General features: G+C 43.2%; 1 protein-coding gene across 1 annotated transcript in view; it reads left to right on the top strand.

The window, feature by feature from the left end:
- The window catches only part of CUNH3orf52 (chromosome unknown C3orf52 homolog), a 46,383-nt gene extending 32,419 nt beyond the window's left edge, over positions 1–13,964 (top strand). Inside the window, exons 4-6 of the mRNA XM_056109410.1 lie at positions 1,256–1,329; positions 4,116–4,297; positions 12,210–13,964. Coding sequence (XP_055965385.1) covers positions 1,256–1,329; positions 4,116–4,297; positions 12,210–12,211 — 258 coding nt within the window. The 3' untranslated portion in view covers positions 12,212–13,964. The remainder of the gene's footprint in view (positions 1–1,255; positions 1,330–4,115; positions 4,298–12,209) is intronic.
- Positions 13,965–18,317: the final 4,353 nt, after the last annotated feature.

The following is an 18,317-nucleotide window of genomic DNA, read 5'->3' as shown; positions in this document are numbered from 1 at the left end:
CGTAATATCTCAGCGAGGGTATTGCTTCATTAAGGGTGGCACCACCAGTGAGGCAAGACGGTATCTTTCTTTCTTCCTTCCTTCCTTTCTTTCTTTCTTTCTTTCTTTCTTTCTTTCTTTCTTTCTTTCTTTCTTAATGTAGGAGTACTGCTATTTATTCAGATATTGATTAAGCTGATTGAATTGGGCATTACTTTTTTTTTAATTCTATTCTGAACGTTAATTTTATTTTATTATTATTCCCCCCCCCCTTTTTTATTCAAAGACAGCATCTTTCTTATTCTAGAAGATTATTTCTTATCAGACATGGTTCTCAATTTTGCCAATCCGTTGCCTACCTCTTGCCTATTTATACACAATGTCAGAGGCTCAGTCTGGGAGACAAGGGGTAAGAAGCCTCCTATTTCCCTTCTTGGGCCCAAAGAAAGTAGAAAGTGCAATTAGCAGCAGCTCTAAATTATGTAAATATACCCTATTACAGCAGAGACCAGGGCACCTAAACGGATCTCAGAGTCGACACTGAGATAGAGAAAACCACTTCACCTCCTAACTTAAAATTTTGAACTACATTTTTTTTTCTTAAACTTTTGCACTATGTATAAAACCCAGGACAAGGTTTTAAGGATTAGGGAAGGAAGAAGGATCAGGGAAGGAAGAAGGATCAGGGAAGGAGGTTGCTGAGGAGCTTGGAAAGAAGGTCGTGGGAATATAGGTGTATCATTACTACGGTTACTATATTCTATGCATCATACGAAAACGCCATAGACCACCTCCGGTTGATCACATTCTCCAGGGAGAAAGCTTGATATCCGTGGCCCGACATGGTTCTTTCTCCTTCCATGGAAGAAAGAGAGAAGCAACTCTTGTCATGCGCTAGATCCCGAGTGATCTATTCTGTAGTCTGCCGAGTCTCTGCGTGTGCCTCTTCCTTCCTCCCTGCAGTCTGTGTGGATGCAGGCTGCCCCCCCCCACACACTTTCATTACAGTTACAAGAGGTTAGCACAGTACATAAGAGATACTGAAGATCCTGTTCTGCTCCCTGGAGGCCTAGCAAAAGGGTCGTTTTCAATACGTATTGACTTGAATTTTGGTTGGTGGTCTGCTCGTCACCTACTATTCCTTGATCAGAACCTCTGGGTAAATTCGTTTCCGGCTGGAGTCAAATCTCCTGGGTGTAGATGTCGTTCTGTGTTGTCAGTAGATACACACTATGACCTGGCAATAATGTGTATTTGCTTGATTTGTTTGTTTCAGCTCACTGATGTGTACAGCTCATCACCAGCGCTGAGTCGTTATTTTACTTCAGTTCAAATCAAGGAAGGTGGCAGGTGAGAACAAGGATTGTAACTCTTTCTCTGGAATGCAACACCATCCACCTTGAAGGAATTCCCATGTCTCAAAGCACTATGGGAACTAATGTTAGAAATAAAAAAAATAACATTGCTGGGAAGATTTGGGGTGCCACATAGCTCAATTCCCTTGTTATTTAAAGGATTAAATTAAGTCCAGATTAATCTGCTAGGACACTCTAAGGTCACAAGGGAGAGAGAGTAAAATCAACAGCCCAAGTAACCCTCCTGTTTAGCAGTGGGTGCAGGAATAAACTAAGGAAGAAAGAGAAATAGATCTCAGTGATGGGGTTTACATGATTTAATTACATATTGGCTTTTGCTTTTGAGGAACACAAACAACCAAAGAGTGTTCGTAATATTAAATATACATATAATAGAAACTCTGCCTTCTGCCAGCATTTCCTCCCTTATCCCTGGGCACTGCAAGTGCTAGTTATCCTACATGGAGCGAATTCCTCTCTTTTCTATCAAATAAACAATCATCAAGAGTTTGGTCCAATTTCTGCCATCATATCTCTGTTATATATACCTTATATACTATATTATGTTGTATACACACACCCATACTTTTCCCTCTTAATATCCTTCTAATCTTTTTGTTTGTTTGTTTGTTTGCTTCGGGGTGTCACATCAAACAGTGCTCAGGGCTTACTCCTGGTTCTGTGCTCAGGAATCACTCCTGTGGAGCTTGAGGGGACCCTATGGGGTGCCAGGAACTGAACCAAGATTGACTGTGGCAAGGCAAATACCCTACCTGCTGTAGTCTCGCTCCGAGCCCTAATATTTGCTGCCTGTGTATATGTCTTTTAACACTTTAGCTGAAGGGGTGTCTTGGTGCAGAGGTGTTAATTGTTGTTTCTTTGGATGGTTAGGGCAAGGTTTACAGGCAAAGCTTTATTATCTGTCTTCCTAAGGGAGCCCTGGGAGGAAGCCATCAATGATGGTATCGTATTGATTTCCTCCTCTCAAACCTATTTCCCAAACCTTAGCATGGGTCATTCTGGGAGGAGCACCCAGGGCAGGCCTGCAGTGGGCTTGCAGTCTGAGAACACTGTCGCACTGCCTTGGTCCAGCACTGTTCTTTCTTTGGAGTGTGCCCCAAGTGTGCCTGTTACCTGCATACCTGCATAACATGTGGTGAGTCTTTGACACTGCTCCTTTCAAATGCACTGGCATTAAAATCTCACCAGAAAGGCAGAGATGCAGATCTCACCTCACACACTTTCTGCTGACTACGTGTTCAATTCAACTTGCAGTTCAAGAATGACAGAGCTGGGGCTGGAGCGATAGCACAGTGGGGTGGTCATTTGCCTTGCACGTGGCTGACCTGGGTTCGATTCCCAGCATCCCATATAGTCCCCCGAGCACTGCCAGGAGTAATACCTGAATGCATGAGCCAGGAGTAGCCCCTGTGCATCGCAGGGTGTGACCCAAAAAAGAAAAAAAAGAAAGAATGACAGAGCTGAGACAGGAGAGAGGCTCAAAGACGTTACTGGGTCCCCTCAAGCAAATCGATGAACAATGGGAGGACAGTGACAGTGACAGTGACATATATGTCACAGTTTCTTTATCTAGTCATCTATTATTGGGTTCTTAGGTTGTTTCCAGGTTTGGGCAATTGTGAATAATGCTGCAATAATTATGAGTCCAAAAGTCTTTTTGAAATGGTGTCCACTACAGCAAAGCCGAGCACTGGCCTGTCTGCATTTTGGCCACAAGAGGGAGCTCTTTGCCTGTCTCTGGCAGTAGTAGCATTCAGATTGAGGCGGTTGTGCTTAGAAGTGTCCCTAGCATCTGAAATTGGGATGCAGTCAGCTTTCAGCTACTTTATTGAGGTTTTAATATGCTCTTCCCGAGCCGATGGATGACTATGTCAAACCTAAATGTTGAGGTAATGTTTAACAAGCAGATCAAGCTACTAATGACTGAGGAGAGACCTGTGATTATTTTTATATTGGAAATGGGGAAAAATGTTCTAGGTTGATGGAAACTCTCCTTTAGGTTTTTTTTTTTTTTTATCATTGAATATTTCAAGGCTGGAGGTCATGAATGCAGATCGAAGTGCACATTCTTTGTATGCAGGGGCCGTTGGTTTGGTTCCGAGCACGGCTGATCCCACGAGAACTCAGCAGAGAGTCGCCCCTGAGAGCTGCCAAATTGGCTCCAGCCAAACCATCCAACAAACAACAACAGACTTCAAAGCTGGAGCCTTGGGAAATGGAAGCGAGACTGAAAATGTTCCTAATTTGGGAGAAAGGCGCAGAACAGTCTGTGGGAGTCGGAGAGATTGCACCCAGCCCCTAGCACGGCTCTTTGGGCATTACCTTAAACCTTGTGTAGGTAGGCTCAGCAAGGAGCGGTTAGATCGAGTAGCTCTCACACACAGTGATGGGGCAGGTAGCATGAGAACCGGAGGAGGGAATCTAGGAGGAGAAAAAGACTTTCCCGGCCTGCCTTAGGGAATGAAAGGTTGTTGGGTCAGAAGGTGGCCAGCCTTTCACCTTAATGGGCCACTTTTTGATACTTCTCCCATTGAATTCCTAGCCTGTGTTTTTTTGGGTAGAAAGAGGAAGTTGAGGTCACTTGCATTCTTTTTCACTATGGAACTGTGGAAGAGGATTCTTCCCAGGACCCTACTCTCTTGCTCCTCTGTGCTGGAAGTTCCTGTGGAGCTGTAAGCAATGTGTGCTGAAATTGGTTTTCTGAGCTGCAATATGATTCTATTTCTGTGTTTCACTGATTGTGCTCGGTTTGTCTTTCAGGGGTGATAGTTCCACCGTAACCTACGACCTGCTCTTTGGGGTTCCGTCAGAAGACAACGATTTTATGGAGTATATGATGAGTGAGGAGCTGGTATTGGGTGTCCTGCGGCAGAACTTCCACGATCAGAACATACCTGGTTGTGAGACTCTGGGCCTTGATCCTGGGTCTGTTTTAATCTTTTGTAAGTCCGGACATCCTGAAAGGAATGCTGTGATAGCAGAGAAGTGGTTCATCAGGCTGCAGGCTGTTTGTTTGTTTGATTTCTTTGTTTTTCCTTTTTTAAAAAATTTTTATTTTTTAATGAATCACCGTGAGATACAGTTACAAACTTTCGTGCTTACGTTTTAGTCATACAGTGATCGAGTACCCATTTCTCCACCAGTGCCCATTGCTTGTTTGATTTCTGTGCAGCTGATGGTCTGTGTTCTGTGGAGTTCCCATAGACCCTGTCCTCCATGCCCAGATAGTAGTTGGGAAAACAAGCCATAAAAAATTAATTACACATCACAGAGGTAAATTGCTAAATGTTTCCTTGCTCTAATGTCCTACAGGCTAAGCCCTTTAAAGCACTTTATAATAAACTTAAAAACTTCATGGAAACACCATGTAGTTACCAAAACTAGTGACTTCCTGTTTCAGGAACAAAAATGGTGAAGAATTTGAAATAAGTGTTATAGCAAAACTGATGAAAGTTGATCTCATTGTGAGTAACCTTTTTTCTCCCTGAAAACCAGTGAGTTTGTTCAGAAATTCAGAGGGCTAGGGGAAGGGAGATTAGTGTCTTAGAAAATGACATTAACTTTGCTTGTCTACCTCTAAAACTTCTAAAATCTAGAACACGTTGAGGCAGTTGATGGGTCATTAAATAAGTGTAGTTGACAGGACACTTGTCAGGATCAGAGGAATTTTAATACTTCACCTAAAGCTAGGCAAATGGAAGGTAGGGTAGTGCAATGGCTCCAGACTTTGAAATGCTCTCCCATTGAATCTGTCAGGAAGCATTGGTTTTTATACCCTGTCTCTTCTCATTTCCCACTTATGGTTGCAAAAATCTTGGGCCTTGTGCCAACCATCTTGGGTGTTCTTTTTTTTCATCCAAAGCCATCATACTTCATAGTAATATATATATATATGAAAAATGCAAATTAGATGATGTGGTTAGCGGTAGGCATGGTGCCAGCCACAGGAGTGGAAGTGAAATCAGAGGGTATGTGTGTCACTTTGTCATGCAGGAAGAGTTGCTCTGGTGGTGACACTGTATCTTGATGAAGACATTAAAAGTAGACTGATCTTAGTCATAGAAGGCAGAGAATTATATAAGACAAGTTTTAAGGTCTTTCCCCCCCCAATGGAATAAAATAAGTGAACTGTTAGTTTCTTGGGGTGGGGGAGCACGGAGGAGTTCCAAAATAGTGTTCAGGGAGTCTGGGGACTCCTCCAGGGATTCTTGGCCAACCTGCTGGATGATTCAATGTGAGAACCTGAGGATATGGACCTGGGTCTCACTCAGGCCCCCGGTGTAGTGCTTAGAGGCTTCAGGACCATACCTGGCAGTGTTAGAGACCGCAGTCGGCCACATGCAAGGCCTGCCCTTCAGCCCTGTATGCTACCAGACCCCCAAAGAAGGCCAGGCTGCACAAATGGTGTCTGTGCAGGGAATCTGAATATGTAAAGCATGTCTGTGGTCATACAGTACAGACATGTAGGGAGTAAGGAGGTTATGCCCCCTCTACAGAAATATTAGGAGGATAAGCACCCTTTGATCATTTCTCCTGTGAGGAGGTGAGAGACTTCTGTTGAGGAACCTTGGCAGAGCCTATGGCTTGGAGTGGGGGACTCGGTTGGTCTTTGGAGAAGCCCCTGCCCCACTAGGCTGGCTAGTTACTGGCTCTTTCCAAGTAAAGGCCAGGAAGTTGGAAGGGAATGAGCACTGGCTTAGAGGATTATGAGTTTGAGGGGTCATATAATGTACCGTAAAGGGCAAGTTGCTCAAGAGGTCTGAAGGAGCTCTCAAGAGACTGTGAATTTACTCTTTTTTTGGATTCTTTTTTTTCTTTTTGGGTCACACCCGGCAATGCACAGGGGTTACTCCTGACTCATGCACTCAGGCAGTGCCCGGGGGACCATATGGGATGCTGGGAATCGAACCCAGGTTGGCCGTATGCAAGGCAAATGCCCTACCCACTGTGCTATTGCTCCAGTCCCAAGAGACTGTGAATTTAATCAAACAATTCAGAGACATTTTCAAGGGCTCACACAAACCAGGTCAGCCCTAAAGAAGCCGCTTGGATGAAGCAAAGCTTCTCAGTAGATTATTCTCTTTGTCTCAGGGATATTTTCATAGCACAGTGGGTAGGGCGTTCGCCTTACAAGCAGCCAACATGGCCGACCCGAGTTCGATTCCTCCGCCCCTCTCGGAGAGCCCGGCAAGCTACCGAGAGTATTGGATATGCCAGACACAGTAACAACAAAGTCTCCAATGGAGACGTTACTGGGCCCGCTCGAGCAAATCGACGATCAACGGGAGGGCCTTTACCTTATATTATTATTATTCATTATAAAAATGTTTATTGGTAAGATACTAGTGCCGGGGAAAATATTATGGAAGCCTTTTGGGAAATGAACTCATCCCCCCACAAGAACGATTCTTCCCCCTTTTCTATTTTTGTTGCAGTGGCAGGAGGTTGTATACACACTCGGTTGTGATGTTTTTGCCCTTTTGGTTGAGGTGTTCATCAGGGTTGAACACCAGGTTCCAGTGCTCACACCCAGTAGTGCTCAGAGCCATGGCTCTGCATCTTGGAATCACTTCTGGTGGGGGTTGGGGGGGGTGCATATGTGGTATCCAGATGGAACTTGGCTACCTGTCTGTCAGGCCAACACCCTATCCACTGTACTATCTCTCTCCTGCCTGGGGGGGCCACAATTTTTAGTTGTGGTTCTCTCACACATCCTGACTGAGCTCACACAGGTTCTCACAAGGGTGGCAGGACCACACGTCTTTAGATGTAGTTATGGCGGGTCGCATGGGGAGCAGGGGGTGTTAAATCCTTTAGCCACAGGGCTCAGACACACTGGCAGTGGTGCAGTGAAACTGCTTGTAGTGCAGGGATGAGAGTGCAGCACTGTGAGGATCATCCTCACTCTCCAGGTATGCAGGGCTCTGGGGATCTGACACTCTCACACTTGTAAGGCAAATGCTCCTGCTGCTGACTCATCTTCTCTGCCAGTTTTCCATAACCCTCAGGTCCCCCATAACACGACTTGCGAGTGCAGCACTTTGGCTAGCTGGATATTTTCAGGAATAAGAGTATCAGTCTCCACGGCTTGGAAGCTGACTCCACATGCTGGGGGAAAAGGCAGCTCAGATAGAGAAGGGACCACCAAGTAAAGGTTGCTAGGAGGGCCCGCTCAGGGGAGATGCGTGCTGAAAGTAGACTATAGACCAAACATGATGGCCATTCAATACTTGCATTGTAGACCACAGCACCCTAAAGGAGAGAGAGAGAGAGAGTAAAAGGGAATGCGCCTGCCACAGAGGTGAGGGGGGACGGGGGAATGATTGGGGGATGGGAGGGATACAGGGAACATTGATGGAGGAGAACGGGCACTGGTGAAAGGATGGGTACTTGATCATTGTATGACTGAAACATAAGCACGGAAGTTTGTAAGTCTGTAACTGTACCTCATGATGGTTCATTAAAAATAAAAAATTAAATAAATTAATTAAAAAAAGGTCATAGAATTTAAAGAAGTCCCCATGAACTTTGGACAGTTCTAAGTGACTTCCAAATAAAATATATTTTTACAGTAACTAAAAAAAAAAAGAGTATCAATCAAATACCAATGACCCTCAGTAAGTCAGGAAGGAAGAAGAGAGACCCAGCTGAGAGAAATTGTTCAATAAGGGAGGCGACTCCAAAGAAAGGGAAGATACGGATGGAATCAGGATAGTGGAGGCCCTGAGGTGGGGCCCAGAGTGACCTTGGGCTTGAGGTCAGTTTTCCAGGTTTATTCTGGGCTTGGCGGGTTACCCCCACCCTCTGTAATGAGTCGGGCAACTAGTTTCCCACAAGGATAGTGTTCTCATCTCTAAAATACATGGAGCTGCTGTAAATTGTTGGGTTCACATGCTCAGCAGTGATCTTCAACCGCCAGTGTAGGACCTTTTCAACTGCTGCCGGCACCATGAGTATAGAGAGGTTGAAACCCTCTGGTCTACCGCTGTGGTTGCAACTGTTGATTTGTGGTCCGGAAATGTAGGCAGGTGTCAGCCTACAGCTGCAAAGATGCTGAACAATGTTGCATTAGGAAATTTGAAGATGGCCCTGTACCTTCTCCACAGAAAAATATGCACATTCTTTGCCCTAGAAGCATGCTTACAAACGTTTTCAGGGATTCTAAGGATTCCCTGAAGCCAGTCTGTGGTGCCTTTCATAGTTTATACGTAGTATTTTTTTTTTTTTATTTTTGGATGACACCTGGTGATGCACAGGGGTTGCTTCTGGCTCTGCACTCAGGAATTACCCTTGGCGGTTCCCAGGGGACCATATGGGACACTGGGAATAGAACCCGGGTTGGCCACGTGCAAGGCAAACGCCCTACCAGCTGTGCTATTGCCTCAGCTCCTATACTTAGTTTTTTATAGTCAGAATCTTAAAAATTAGATTGTAATTTGGATTCCTGGGATATTATGCATATTTTTTTTTCATTCTACAATTTGGAAGGAAACACAACGATTATTCAGCATAGCTACTGGCATATTTATAATATTATAAAAAGCACTGTAGCACAAAAGAAAGACTTTTATAGTTCCAAGGGAATTTTAACGATTTTCCTATTTTGAGTTATAATTGACAGCAAATGTTGTCTCAGATCATGGTTTACAGCATAATGACTCACATATGTTGTGAAATGATTCCCAAATAAGTTTAATTAACATCCTTCATCCTATTTCATTACAAAGAGTTTATTTTCCTTGTAAAGAGAAATTTGGGGGTTTATTTTTTTTGTTGCTGTTTTTTTTTTATTGGGGAGGGGAGCAAAGTTTGGGCCATACTTGGTTGTTTTTAGGCCTTTACTCCCAGCTCTATGTCCATTCTGGGAGGTATGCAGGGAACCATATGTAGGGCTAAGCTACAGAGAGAATCCACCAAAGAGAAGACAAGCACCTAAACCCGTGTGCTGACTCTCACAACTTAGGATTCACTTTCTTAGCAACTTTCTTTTTTCAAAATATATATATATATATATTTTATTGAACATCTCCTGCCCCCACGCCTGGCTGTCCTCACCGGGGCCCCTTGAAGGGGGGGCGGGTTGTTTCCCTTCCCGCCCCAGCAGAGCCCCAGCAGCTGAGGACCTCCAGAGCCAGCCACGGTCATGCTGGGACCACTCTCCACACGTTCGGACAGGCCTCATGCATGATAGAACTGGCAGAGGAACCCAGGCATGCGGTCCCAGGGCTGAGATCTCCAAGTCTGTTCGGATTGGGTCTGGGCCTTCTCCACCCAGACCCTCCATCTTCCAGTAGGTAGGCGTCACACTCACCAGCTGCTGCCAGCGCCAGATTGGTCCCATCAATGGCCAAGATGCAGAGACTATAAAACCCAGCTCCCAGAAGCAACATATATCTTATTATCATATTATCTTATTTTTCCTTTGGAGAACCTAGCAGGCTACCAAAAGTATCCTGCCCGCGCGGCAGAGTCTGGCAAACTTCCCGTGTCGTACTCAATATGCCAAATACCAGTAACAATGATGGGTCTCATTCTCCTAACCCTAAAAGAGCATTGAAATGGGCTCTTTTAAAATCTCAGGGCTAGGATGAAGGAGACGTTACTGGTGCCTGCTCCAGGCAATCGACGAACAACAGGATGATCGTGATCGTGAATATCTATGAGATAGATCATTACATAGTTGTTCATGATTGGATTTCAGGCATATAGTGATCCAACACCCATAAATCCACCAGTGTACATTTCCCACCATTAATATCCCCTGTATCCCTCCCACCATCCCCACCCCCCGGACCCCCCTCAGCCTGCCTCTATGGCAGGCACCTCTCTCTCTCTCTCTCTCTCTCTCTCTCTCTCTCTCTCTCTCTCTCTCTCTCTCTCCTTCTCCTTTTGTGTATTAAAGCTTGCAATCCAGCTACTAAGAGGTCATCATGTTTGTTCGGGACATTCAGTATTCAGTATTTCTATCTGGAGGCAAGGCTGAAATAACTTTTTTAAATTGGTGGCAGCTTTGGGGTGATCCAAGATTGCTACTCTGTCCCCAGCTGGACTGCACTGTATCAGGATGGACCTCACTGAGAATTAACCTGCTGAAAATTTGGGTGTGTGGGTTTTGTGACTGAAATTGTCACACCTCTTAGCAACTTTAAATGTACCAAGTGGCAGAGTTAACTCGAGCCACCAATACTTTGTTAACCTTAGTCTGGAAGTGTGAACCTTCTACTTTCTTCACTCAGTTACCTTTCCTCTTCCCTGCTCTTGCCTCAGCTTCCAGCAACTACTAATTTGCTCCTTCTTTTTTTTGGTATGACCTCTGGGGTTTTTCAGATTCCTCATATCAACACTAGCCTGCAGCATTTGCCTTTGACTTACTCAGCCGAATGCCCTCAAGCTTAAGGGAGTGTTCTAATATGCCACTAATATGTGTGTTTCATAACTTCTTGGATGAAACATGGAGGTATAAAGAGGGGAATTCTGCTTCTACCAATGCAAAACAGTGCATGATTTATTTGGGAGATGGGTTATTTTGTACTGTTGAAAGGATTGCCTCGTAGATGAAGTGAGGAACCAAGACAAAAACTGGACTGATGTGGAGCTGCCCTGGAGGACAGCTCAGGAGCACGGAGTCTGTTCTGTGCTGATGCTCCCACACCTCTGGGACCCAGTAGTGTGGGTGGAAGCATGAAGCTGTCAGGCATCGCTTCCTGGGCTGTGGTCCCTGAGTACCCGCTAGCACATGGGGGAGCCATCTCTTCACCACGCCCCCAACCTATCTTCCCCCAGAAAGCCAACAACTGCATTTATGTAAAAATGAAGAGGAAAAGGCTCCAGATAATGACAGTGAATCGTGTTCACACATTTGTGGGGTAAACTGATGAACTGGTTGCTGGCATCTCGAGAGGGCTGTGTGTCTGTCTTGAAGGGACCATTGGGGGCATCAAGGTGGTTTATACATCCTGTGGGAGAGTTTAACCAATGAGCAAGTACTTCTCAACCAGAGGTATTTGGTCATGTTCAGAGACATTGTTCATTAACTCAACCGGGTGCATGGGTGAGGGACCAGCAGCTCATCGGGGGAATTCAGGAATCTTTCTGAACCTCTTACAATCCTCGGGACAGCTCCATGTCAGGGATTCTCCAGCCCATGTTTCTGTCGTGAAAAGCCTTCTGTGGGGCTTATGGGCTCAGTGCAGACTAGTTCAGATCCCTGCATGGCATTTTGTCACACCCTGCCCCCTCCCCAACCCCTTCCACTTCCCATGCCCCATTGCTCAGGCCAGGTCACACATTCTGTCTTAAAAATTATTGTAGGTGCTTTAGAAAATTTACAGGTATTTTCATGGTTAGGTTATTAAGAACAGATGAATGTTGCAATACCTTCGGCTGGGCCCAGGGGGCTGTAAAGCACCTGCACTGCCTGCAGGGGGCATCAGGCACCCTCTCACACACTGCGTACTTGTGATCCCAGGGCACTGCAGTTTGGCCCTGATGCTTCAGCAAAGCGTGTGATCCCCAGCACGCGGAGACCAAATCTGTGCAGTCCCTGGTCATCACAGTGATGTAGAGGAAAAACAATCCTCACTGTCTAATAGGGCTCATCAAAACGCTGTTGATTATGAACAGTACCAAAACAGATTAGCAAATAAACTCCGTGCCATTTGCTTTTGGAGAGGTATTCAGAATTGTTTGTGTGTGTTGATGGGAGGGTCAACTTCCTATTAGAAATATACAAGCATTCAAATGTCACCGTGCGTTTATCTTTCAACCTAATGAAATCCACTGAGCACGTAATTGTTTAAAATCCCCCGGGTTTTTCAAAGGCAGAGAATGACTGTGTCTGTGTTTTCTTTTCAGAGTGAAGTGGTGGACGTGTCTGAAAGCAGCATTCTGCTGATTTTTTGAGATGAGAAGACTTCGTTTCATTTTATGGAAAAGATCCCGGAATTTCACGATCACGATCACGATCACGATCATCCTGTTGTTCATCGATTGCCTCGAGCAGGCACCAGTAACGTCTCCTTCATCCTAGCCCTGAGATTTTAAAAAGTGCCATATTCAAGGCTCTTTCAGGGTTAGGAGAATGAGACCCATCATAGCCCATCATTGTTACTGGTATTTGGTATATTGGGTACGCCACGGGGAGTTTGCCAGACTCTGCCGTGTGGGCAGGTTACATTCGGTAGCCTGCCAGGTTGTCCAAAGTAAGAATGAGATAAAAAGATGTTTCATCCCAGAATTTATGTAGAAGAATTCATTGCTCACCCGAGAGTGAACTCTCCTTTCCACCCAATTTTGCAGTGTCTGAGTTTGACTCTTTGACCAGCAGAACAGCACTGACTCCTGCCCCAGCTGGGGAGGTCAGTCTTGACAAAAGCAGGAAGACAGAAGGCAAAGGGTGTCAGGAGGGTGGGTGAAGTTTACAGTGTACCTGAGGTCACTGCTACCATTGAAATGTTGGCCAACCCCCACACATGTACACACTCTCTCTAGTTCAAGGGTTGCCTTCCAGAATGAATCCTGCTAACTGCGCGGGTGGAGAGCGAACAGGAGGAGACAGGCAGCAGGGTGAGGGAGAACATGCTAATATTACTCTGAAATTCCCCCATGCTCTTTCCTCCTACTGTTATATTTGATCTACCTCTAAGCGAGGCTCAGAGAGGGTGTTAGGCACTTAAGCATCCCCGAATAGAATGTTTTCGCCCCTGCTTCTGTACCCTGCAGCTGGTATGTCTTAGGACATCATCCAATGTTACGTGTGTTTATAGATATGGAATAAGACATGTACTCCACAATCATTTGCCTCTCATTGTCCCTATGATTCTTAAACAGATTTTTGTCAAACAAGTGTCCATGAGAGTTCTGAACATATTCCTGTGTTTTTGGATTTTTACATTGATATTCGCTGCTCCACAAAGGGAATCTTTATAACTGCTGTCTGCTTCAGGCATTGTACACTGGCCTGCTATTGCCTAGAGTCACAACCAAGACGATTGTGAATCTTATTGAAGATGGTTGTTAAACAGAAAGTTCCAAGTTTATAAGAATCTGTTGAAAAAAAGGCATGCCAGTTCTTTTGGGTGTGGGCTGGGGAGCATTAGTGACTGGATTGGTGAACAATTTTATAGAATGAGGGAAGACAGAATAAGTTTTGTTGGAAAATTATTTTACTGGAAATTCCCCCCCCCCCAAGAGTTTTATACTTATACAATGAGAATCTGTAGACCCAATATCTCTAAAATTGCCCGCAGCAAATGCCAGTAGGCGTTTTGATTGGTGTATAGAGAGCTGTGTCTCTCAGGCTTGGTTCGACCTGAGCAATGTATGACCCAAGACTTTGGATAATGTGAATTTTCTTTCGTATTTAACTAGGAAATACATTTATTATAACTTGGAGTGTCATTTTAAGGATCCTTTCACAAAAGTGAAACAATTGACTTTTCTTCCTCTTTTATACATGTTAAATATATATTGCAGTGGTTTGTACTTTTTTTTTTAAATGAAGAACTTGAAATGGAGAAAGCTTGAAAGATTTGAAGATACTTATAATAAATTATTTTGTCATATGCCTTACTGTGTGAACTTTTGCTTTGTAGGTGCTGATTTTTTAGGGTCGTGATTTGGGCATTAGGGAGCATTTTCTTACAACAGATGTTGTTGAAAGACTATTTTATGTTCTTAAGGATAGTTTTCCCTTCCGGGTAATTAATATTGGGCTGGGATGACAGGATCTTTCCCCCTCTGCTCCAGTAAAAGACCTTCGATGTCTTGCACATCCTCTGGGTTTCTCCATCAAAAACAAACATTGAAAGGTTTTGGACTTAAAAGGAAAGGCTAGCCTGTATCTAGATATGGGCTAAGGTTTGATTTTGATCTTCTTTTCTCTTTCGGAAAACACCACAAGATAAGGATTGTCTGGGTTTTGACCACTAGTAAGGCAGAGGGTGAATTTTCCATGGGGTTGGTCTTCTATGGAAAGAATGAAACTGTGTTAACTAAAATAATATGAGATGTTTAGAAAAAAGGGCACCTATTTTTGTAGTATTACATCTCCCTTTACCCACGTTATCTAGTGGAGTTGGGGTCTAAGACTATAGGTGAATGCCTGGAACTGTATCAGATCCTACCTATGCATTCATACAGGGATACATATGTGCATGTGAGTTTTCTTTTTATACAGCCCTGTGTGGCACTTAATATTATTTATAAATTAGGCACAACACACAACAATAGCACTGTAGCACTGTTCTCCCGTTGTTCATTGATTTGCTCTAGTGGACCCAGTAACGTCTCCATTGTGAGAGTTGTTGTTAATGTGTTTGGCATATCGAATACGTCACGGGTACCTTGCCCGGCTTTGCCATGCGAGCGAGATACTCTCGGTAGCTTGCCAGGCTCTCCCAGAGGGGAGGAGGAATTGAACGTGGGTAGGCCAGGTCGGCTGCATGCAAGGCAAAAGCCCTACCTGCTTGGCTCTTTCTCCAGCCCATATAACAATAGAATAGAACAAAATTTTGAAAATATACTATAAATAGGAATGTGGTTTCTTTTTGCTCAAAATAGCTTACTGTAACTAACATTTTTGAAGAATTATTGTTCACAGTAACTGCAGCTGTGGAAAGTGAAAGCACAGATAATGAAGGTTTGCTGTATACTTCTGTACTGGAGATGAGTTAATATGTCATCTTAATGACGAGCATTATGGTTCGTGAATAATATGATTTCATCAAATATCTGTGGAACAACTGAAGCATTTTAGAAGAAAAAGTACTCTATTCTGCTCTACCAGTTGTGGGCAGGAGAGATACAGATTCCTCCTCTCGACAAAACTTTATCAGATAGGCTCACTCTTGTTTATCTTTAATTTAACTTAGTTTCATAAATTTCTTCTTAAATTGTGGGGTGAGTGGGCCATATCTGGCATTGATCATGACTTTTTCCTGACTGTGCTCAGAGATCACTTCTGGCAGTGCTCGCGTGATCATTTTTACTAGGTATTGATTTTGGGTCAAGACTTTGCAAGACTGCCCAGAGTGCTATCTTATTTTCCCTTAGATTTCCTAATGATGTGTTTTGTGGAAGGCTACAGGAGATTTTAGTTAAGAAATAATAATAATAATAATAATAATAATAATAAAAAGAATCAGCTAGTTTTGTTAGGGATAACTCCTAACAGATGAAGTCTGTACAGATGAAAATTGAAACAGAAGGAAAAGTTCCAGGTGTTAAAATGTGAGTTTTCAGAGAGGAGTAGTCAGTATTGTTTAGTTGGAATGGACTTTGCCTAGGAAGTAGGGCTCAAGGTTAAACCCAAAGTTGTGTTGGGATTCAAATAAACAGTTTTATCTTCCATCTATTTATGGTCACAACCTATTAGGGTTGCAAATTCTATCTTTTACATTTTTGCAATGAACTCTCTACATGGGCATTCAGTCTGATCAAGCTAAGAAAAAAAATTGGAAGCAATTACTCCAAGTTTTCCCTTCTCTGCTCTTACTACTCTTGTTTTAAAATAAATTTCGGGTTTAATAATCAAGTAGTAGATTTAGCATTCTGTTATTTTTGCATTCTTAGCAGTGTATAAAAAGACATACTTTAATCATTCCTTTGTAATTTAGAGATCAGATACTCTCAGCATTAGAGAGTAGTCATCTTAGAATCAGGAAAAGAAACTGAAGGACCAGTTCTGAGTGTTAGTTTCAGGTAGCAAAGGTCAGCCCACCCTGAAATCATTAGTGCATCTCTGGCCTCCAATCTTGGTGGGTAGCTCAGAGTCATATTCCCAGTTCAAGCATGACTGGTATATTTGGGAATCCACAAGGAGAAGTCACAGTGAAGAAAAAGGGATGAGTGAAGATATGTGATTATAAAATTCCAGAGGCTCTCTGGTGTTATCATGACTGTCTCTTGCTTCCCCATGCACCTTGCAAAGAATTCTCAGGAGGAATGTGGGAGGGAGTTAAAATGGTTCATTCAACAGTTGTTAGAACCAGACACACTCAGATCACGTGACTTTCAAGTAGTTTTCTGGTCACAAGAGGCTGTGTGAAAGAACAGCAGGATGAATATAAACAGAATCTTTCTCTCTTAAGTTTCCTGTGGAGTCTTGAGGACACATCGTGCTCGCCCTTTCTATAACCTTCACTTCTGAGAAGAGCTGAAGAACCTCACTTTGGGTTGCTCTAAAAATGTCTGCTTTGAATTTATGTGCTGCCAGCATAAATTCATCGGTAGAATTTTCAGGCCTGTCTTTATTCTTTGCTTGTACTTTTGTTCTAAAAAAGAGATGATTCTTGTACTAGGTGATTATTTATAGATGCAAGCATGAACGTGGAACAGAAACTATAGAGCCTGCAGTGGCTACATAAACTGTGCCTCTGTGAACTTGAAGACTCTGCTGAGGGGAGGAGAATTTTCTGATCTTATCTGTATCTTAGCAACAGTTAAAATTCTTGGCTTTTAAAAAAATTAATTAAGGACAAGAATTCCTTAACTGAGGGTTTACATCCTCAATTCTTCAGAACTATATAAAGTTATGTGTGGGAGTAGAGGAAAAGAAGGAGAAGAGAAAAAAAACAAAGACAGCTGCTGGATAGATGGATGGAGAGAGAGAGAGAGAGTGAGAGAGAGAGAGAGAAAGAGAAAAAGAGAAAGAGAATTTGCATTTTCTGTGAAGAATTTTCACCAGGAACCCTGAATGGAAAAAATTATTGTTATCATAAACAATATAGCATAGTAGTATTTCAAACATAGAACTATTTAAAAACCCTCTTTTGGGTGTGGCTCCCTAGTGGTGTTCAGGGGGTTTGGGGGGAGGCACCGCACCACTCTCTGGATCAGAGGTTAATGTTAGGTCCTAAGATGCAATATTGCTCAGGTCCTTTGGTGCTAAAATTGCCTGGGTCACCCTGGTTGTGGTGCTGGAAGCTTCCAGAGACACAGCCCTGCAGTTCTTGTGGCCTCCAGAGCTGTGCCAGGCAAGAGTCAGAGACATTGTGGTGTCTGGAATCAAACTCGATTTTGGGGCAGGCTAGACATGGGCACTGACTGCTGGGCTATCTTTGACTCCTCAAAGCACTCAAAAAATTATTGCTGAATTTCTGGTGTTTAAAGCGCTATCAATAATGGTTTCTCCCCTCAAAGCACTCTAAAAAGATTTTCTTGGTAAAAATTTCTTTTCATAATCTCTAAATTTTAATATAAATGACTTATTTTTATTAAATATTTATCATCAAAATGATTCTCATAAAAGGCATTTACTACTTAGGACAGACAATGCTTTCACATCGTGAGTCTCAAACAAATATAGTTTATGTTGTACTGAGAATGTTTTAATGAACCACATCACAACAGGCAAATTTCCAGTGAAAAACTCTAGTCCACAATCCACATTCCATGTTTCTGCTTTGTGTGAAGATTATTTTTGCAGGGGTAGGGGGTGGTGGTATGCATTTGTAGTTGATGCTGTATCACCAGACACATCTGCACATGTTTTTCTCTCAACATTTCTTTTCCTTTTTGGTATCATTTATTCAGCATCTCTGACAAATGATTTATATACTTTAGATATAGTCCTTTTATTGATGGTTGAAAATTCTGTGGTTTTGTCTCAAGTTCACAAGGGAGGACAAGATAGAATCAGGTTCTGAAGTATTCATTATCCAATTCAAGTATCCACCCTCTTTCCCCTAAGTTCCTAACTCAAATTATATCTTGTACAGTGGCCTCAGATTTCATGCTTTTCTGATTCCTTCTTTTGGGCATGATAGAAGAGTCTTTAAGGGTCAATGTTAGGCTTCCAGGTAAAAGAATTTGGCTAAAATAATAAGTTGTCACTGTCACTGTATTCCCGTTGTTCATCGATTTGCTCAAGTAGGCCCAATAACATCTCCATTGTGACATTTGTTATTGTGTTGGGCATATCAAATATGTCACGGGGAGCTTGCCAGACTTTGCCGTGCGGGC

Source organism: Sorex fumeus, unplaced genomic scaffold (assembly GCF_029834395.1).
Source record: "Sorex fumeus unplaced genomic scaffold, SorFum_2.1 ptg000265l, whole genome shotgun sequence".
Classification (NCBI taxonomy): domain Eukaryota; kingdom Metazoa; phylum Chordata; class Mammalia; order Eulipotyphla; family Soricidae; genus Sorex; species Sorex fumeus.
The sequence above is the reverse complement of the archived record's forward strand: the minus strand, read 5'-3'. Positions and strand labels throughout refer to the sequence as shown.